Source organism: Copadichromis virginalis, linkage group LG1, assembly GCF_057382275.1.
Source record: "Copadichromis virginalis isolate Kocher_CV1m ecotype Utaka linkage group LG1, C_Virginalis_male_GT1.1, whole genome shotgun sequence".
In the NCBI taxonomy this organism is placed as follows: domain Eukaryota; kingdom Metazoa; phylum Chordata; class Actinopteri; order Cichliformes; family Cichlidae; genus Copadichromis; species Copadichromis virginalis.
In genome coordinates this window covers 4,193,992-4,199,991 of record NC_140618.1, presented here as the reverse complement: position 1 = coordinate 4,199,991, position 6,000 = coordinate 4,193,992, and the positions used below count along the sequence as shown (strand labels likewise).

At 40.8% G+C, this 6,000-nt stretch overlaps 1 protein-coding gene across 1 annotated transcript in view; it reads right to left on the bottom strand.

Annotated features, from left to right (window-relative positions):
* LOC146718171 (EMILIN-1-A-like) overlaps positions 1-6,000 on the bottom strand; it is a 29,383-nt gene continuing 23,383 nt past the window's right edge. Inside the window, exons 10-14 of the mRNA XM_085431137.1 lie at positions 5,220-5,411; positions 3,376-3,492; positions 2,716-2,733; positions 2,442-2,576; positions 1-2,069 (exon numbers count right to left, since the gene is read on the bottom strand). Coding sequence (XP_085287263.1) covers positions 1,747-2,069; positions 2,442-2,576; positions 2,716-2,733; positions 3,376-3,492; positions 5,220-5,411 — 785 coding nt within the window. The 3' untranslated portion in view covers positions 1-1,746. The remainder of the gene's footprint in view (positions 2,070-2,441; positions 2,577-2,715; positions 2,734-3,375; positions 3,493-5,219; positions 5,412-6,000) is intronic.

Below are 6,000 nucleotides of genomic sequence, written 5' to 3'. Positions count from 1 at the left end.
ACTCGTTAATAGTAATTCTTTATTTTTACAAGTGGTGTTACTCTCTTTACTTAAGTACAGTACAATGTGGTATTATTACTTAGTAAAGGATCAAAATATTTCTTCCACCACTGTGCTTTTATGGTATTTCTTGACAGTAAGAAAATACGGAGTATTTCCATCCTTTAACGTTTGTCCATAAATGTGAAATTCTGTGATAAATATTTGTTAGAACATAAAAATGACAATAAAAACAAGAAAAAGTGCTGTTTAATATAAAAACATTCACAATGTGAACTCATCTCAGTTTAAAAAGAAAATCCACACAGATTGAAAATAGATAAACATTCTGCTGTTAGAAAGCATCAGAGCAAAAAAGCTTTCTTTGGTTTTCTTTCATCGTATGTAAAGTCACAACGTCTCATGTTGCCATGACGACCACTGACCTGTGAGGGTAGGGCATTGGGGTGGCGATGGGATATATCCCACCATCAGTAATAACAGATATCCAAAGATTCACCAGTCACAGGCACAGCTGTACGGAAACGTCTGAGCAGTTTGTTTCTCTGTAATTAAGAATTTTGCATGTTAAGAGGCTTATTTTCAGTCTTTGTTTTGTTCCTTTTAAGCACTAAATCTACCTGGTTGCAGCAATGAAAAATATATTTCAAAGAGCGTGCTAGAAAAATTTCCGTTTTCCACTTTCTGTTTTCGCCCCTCTTAAGGTAACAGCACGTATCCTTTCATTTTCTGGGGGATGACATTTTTCAATTTCCACTTAAAAATGATGAAGATCAAGAAAAAGAATCAACAGCACATCTGCTCAACAGAAAAGACGACGGAAACCTCCATCAGGGGGCAGGAGTGAAGGCTCATAAATCACTATTCAGCACTAAACATCATCCTCGTGGAAAACCTGACCCACCACCTGATTACATCTGTCAGCATCTAATGCCTGCAGAGCAACATCTGGACAAGACGGAGCGGTTGTGGCAGGAAGCGCTTCACAGGGGGAGTGGACTGAGTGGTGGGTACGAGTAACAGTGCATTAACATTTAAAGTCATGCTCATTTGCCCAGAAGGGGGCTTACATTTGATAAACATCCACTTTATCTCAACATCTACCGCTCTAATGATCGTTAACTGATATCTTTAATAGCATTTTTGTGACTTCACAAACTTTCTGTAGCACCGCCCTCAGTAAAAACTTTATGTGGCAGCCAATCATCTATAAATCATCAGAATGCTTGTTCACATTATTGCTGTAATGAGCTCTGCGGCCTATAGAGGGCACTAACAGCAAGTTACACGGTTAAATCTGGAACTCTTCACCACATGCGTCGGTGTGTTTCCAGAGGTTTTCTAGTAGGAGGAAGCAGGTCTGGCAGGCATCAGCTTATCCTGGTTTACAGGGACGTCAGTTCTCACAGCGCTGCTCTGAGGTCAGACCATGTGACTACATCAGATCAGCTGACTGGGTTTATAGTAAATCCACTCTGGCATCCACATGAGAGGTGACGTAAAGCCTCCTCTGAAGAAAAAGTTTTCTGTGCAGTCTGTGTGATCTGTTAAAAACACGTTATACTGATGCTGAAATCAACCAGGAAGCTTCATCGAAAAATACTCTGTCATCAGTTCTCGATCACTCCCAAATTAGGAAGTGACATCATACTTTATGGACCCGTCTCCTGTGGGTTTGTCATGAATCTTAAACAGCGCTGTTCAGGTCCTCAGGCCTTTTTGTTCACAAAAAATCGATATAAATGCTCACTTGTCTTCATACAGCAGCATGCCGTTGAAGATGGTGAGCGGCTCCACAGAGTGAGCCAGTTTGCCCATCACCAGGTCGATGCACACCGTGTCCTGAGTCTGCAGAGGCAGAATGATGCTAAAGACGGCCAGAGAGCCCGGGTTAACTTTAGCCTCGGCCACGGGGTTGTTCTCCAGGCCCTCAGGCTGATAGCCTCCAGAGTCCACGCGGGCCATGCCGTAGTTCGACTTTGACAGGACTGCCTCGATCTTTTCGTTCCTGTGACCTGTCAGGACGGCGCTGAAGTAGTAATTTCCATCTACAGGTGCAGTGAAGATACCTGCAGGGAACCGGTTCACAGTATATTAAAGCAGAGATCAACCAGGAAATGTATGCATTAGTTTAATATGTAACAGGTTGTTTTTTTACATTCATTAAGCTGCAGATGGCTTCAGTTCTGATCAAAACTAGGAAACTGTTTCTAAACTGGAGTTCAGTGATCATCAAACAACATCCTAATTTTTGACCTTTAAATATATCACTTTACTTCAGTTATTACAAACAGGAAGTAAATATGGACATAAAATAACATCAAAGTAATTTATAGGTTAATTATCGACATCAACACAATGCCAGGAGAAGATTAGAGTCCGAACTCTTAACCCTGTGACTAGTGGACAACCTGCAGATGCAAGCCTCTGTTCGTGCTCACCTGTTCTCGGGTTGTAGAAATTTCCTTCGTTGACAAAGACCTTGTCAAAGACGATGGTTCCTGCTCTGTCCATGGGGGCAGTTAAAGCAGCAGAGAACGACAATTTGGGGATTTGAGCATCAGCACCAGGAAGGCCTGAGAAGATACAAAGACACAGTGAGAAACACACACACCGCTCTGCAGAGAAAAACAAACAAAAGCCAGATCACAGTGAAAATACTGCACACAACTGTTCTTCTACTTCAGCCGGTTTTTCTCTTAATTAAAGACGTACCTGTTTCCCCTTTGGGACCTGCAAGAAACCAGAGGACATGTTTAGTGGAATAATAAAAAGGTGCAACAATAAAACCCAAAGCAACCAGTTAACAGTGTGTTTAACTTCAAATAGAAGTGAGAAAGCAAACAACAGAAACATGTCAGCTGTTTGCTTTGCTGAAGATGAACATTCATCAGCCTCCAATGATGCCTCTGACTTCCTCAAGAATTTTCAGGTTACAGTAAAACAAATGTTACGTCCAAAATGCTGACTTTAACTAATTTTATCACAAGCAAATTGTCCGTGCAATTTTGAAACATAAGTACTTGATGGTAAATTTAAATTTACTTGATTGGTGCCCATTCAGTTTATACCAAACCCATTTTTCCTCATGATAATTTGTTTTTATAACTAAACATTTGATTTGAAAATTTTATTATTTTATATATTTCAGTTGCTTTTTGCTCAAAATTATTGCTTACTGTTTACTAAGGGTGAAAATCATTGTTTTTGAGTGTAGTGAGCTTTTAGCCTGTACTTTTAATGTGAAAAAACAAACAGGAAGTAGTGAAAAAAATATGATTTTAGGTATGTTAGCTGGCTTAGTAATAGCTTTACTCACGACTTTTAGTCTTCCTGTATATCACACACTCTATAAATGTAAAATATCCATCTCACCAGGTGGGCCAATTTCTCCTTGTTGTCCTGGAAATCCAGGGGGCCCTGGGAGGCCAGGCAGCCCATTGAAGCCTCGTTCTCCTGGGTGTCCTTGAGGTCCAGGTGGGCCTGGTGGGCCTGTGCAATGACACAAACCTTCAGCTTTGTTGTAACATTTTAGTCATCCTGAGATCATAGACTTCTACTGGACTTGACTGGATATGAAGCCAACAGACTTTAAAATGTTAGAAAGCTTCATTATATTCACCCAGTAATTCAAGCACAATCATTCGTTACTGTTCATTAAGTTCACTGGAGAAAGGGAAGCTGAAGGGTTTAGTTTCAAAACAGTTTTTTACAGCTCACTTGGCATTAATATTTAATGACACGGAACAACAGACGACACACTGAAGACAAAATCTGCAGGTTTAGTTCAAGCTGTTGTTTGTTGGCTGCTGATGCATCATCAAACAGATCGACAGTGAAATAAAACAAATGTTACAAGTTGCAAAGTGCAATAATAAAGTTCTACTGCTCTGTCTATAAAAGTAAAAATAAAAACCTCGCAGCCTCTTCCAACCTAGCAATCTTTCCTTCAAGGTCCTCTCCTTGAGCAGCCGTGCACCGCCTCCAACATGACTGCTATTTTTAGATTTCACAGCAACCCTTCAACCTGAATTTTATTTGGGGAAAAGAGGATGAAGCCATAGGCAAATAGGGTAGGTGGTGGGCAAAAGTCACTTTACCTTCTGCCTTCTTGCGCGCTACACAAAGTCAATTCACAACATTACAGATGAACTCTTCTTTCGAGGTTTCACTCTGGGGGATAAATTCATGCTGCACAAGTCCACGAATGTGAAGAAAGAAGCCAACAAAACAAGAGCACAGTCCTGGTGGATCTTCTTGTTAATATAAAGATTACAAGTATGCTCTCTAAATACGTTCAATGTGAAATTGCACTAGGAATGAGGTCAAAATGAGCCTTCAGGAGGAAAATTTAAAAATAGAAGCTGAGCAGGAAGCGGTCCAGAGGTGCAGAAAGAGGTGACCTTTGAAGGAAAAGATGCCACATTTAAGTTTTTATTTTTTCATACGTGGAGCTGTGGTTACTATTATTCTTATTCTTACTATTATTATTAGTTTTCACAATCCAGGCGCATATTCCAAGTGGAAACAGAGAACAACAAACAACATGTACATCTGACAAACTCTGGAGTTTCCTCTGGATCTGATGACATCACAAACTCCCTTTTAGCTTTGCAGTTAGTGAGTAAATCAAAAGAGCATTCAAACCTCTGCTGAGCAGTGCCGGGCCTAGAAAACAAAACACCATGAACATACTTTCTCACAGTTTTTTTCTTACGTGCGTTGTGTTTTTTTCTGAATCATTATTGTGAAACCCTCCAGTTTATTCTGAGTACTGCTTGATTCGTCCTGCAGAGGGCAGAAAGTTACTGAAAACGTTTACTGTACTTCAGGAACTTCATCAAACGTCTCTGATAAATATCTTTGCGCTTCATATTAATAACATAACTGAGCAGCTCATCCTGTACATTTACTTTCACGTGTGGTAAACTGTAGTAAACACGGAGAAGCTTCACCTTTCATCAGTCTATCTATATTAGATATCCTTGTGAGGATTTCAGCACATCAGGATGTTAATAAATATCTAATCTAAGAGATCTAAGTCTGTCTGAGAGCACTGTTGTAATGATTGGTGGTCCCCAAGACAAAGTCAGTACATCAAGCCAATAAAAACCCTGCAACCCTCTTTTCATGTTATTCAGATCAGAGGGGAGCTGTGCTGAGAAATCACACTGTAGCTGAAAACCCCCCAAACAGAATCAGAGGAAGGAGCAGCTCACCCGTCAGGTCATGCTCTGACAAACCCTGCAGGTCTCGGGAGACCTGGTTCAAGCTCGAGTTCAGGTTCTTCACTCTGCTGTGGATGTCGTCCTGGCCGTTCTGGATAAAGTCCAGCAGACCTCCATGACGGATAACGGTGTCATTCAGACCAGAAACACACGTCCACAAACTCGAAACGTGTTTGTTCAGTCCTAAACACGGAAAACATCAAAACATCAAAATCAGCACGAGGAACATATGTTCGTCTTTCTCGTGTAACATGACACACTTGGTACGCGGCAGTACCCTCAACTTTTTCCTCACGTCATCCAGTTGAAGACGTCAGGACAGAAAAAACACAGTGAAAGATGTTTCTAGAGAAATGAGAAGCTCACTTTCTCTGAATTCCAGCTGAAGAACTCACTTTCTGACCACAGCAACACAGCTGGAGCACAGCTGCATCAGCTGTCGGTCCGCAGCACGATTGGAGTTTTGATTTGCACATATTGGGCACTGTAGTGTCCCAGTAAGGACACGGTGCCAGCCCGGTGTTGTAAATATATCCTGCAACATGTAAGTACATAGAGTGTACACAAAGATGAACTACTGTTACATCCATCTGGTTTATTATGTTTAGCAAAAAGTAGTTACTTTAATTAGTGGAAGTGATAACTAGCAGACAGGTAAACATTCTAGCTGACCTGCAACTCAGAGTAGTATCTATACCAGGGAAAGATGGAGTAAACATCCTTTCTAACAGATGCACGGGTTAGAAAAAACCCAACATAATCTCCTCTTCCT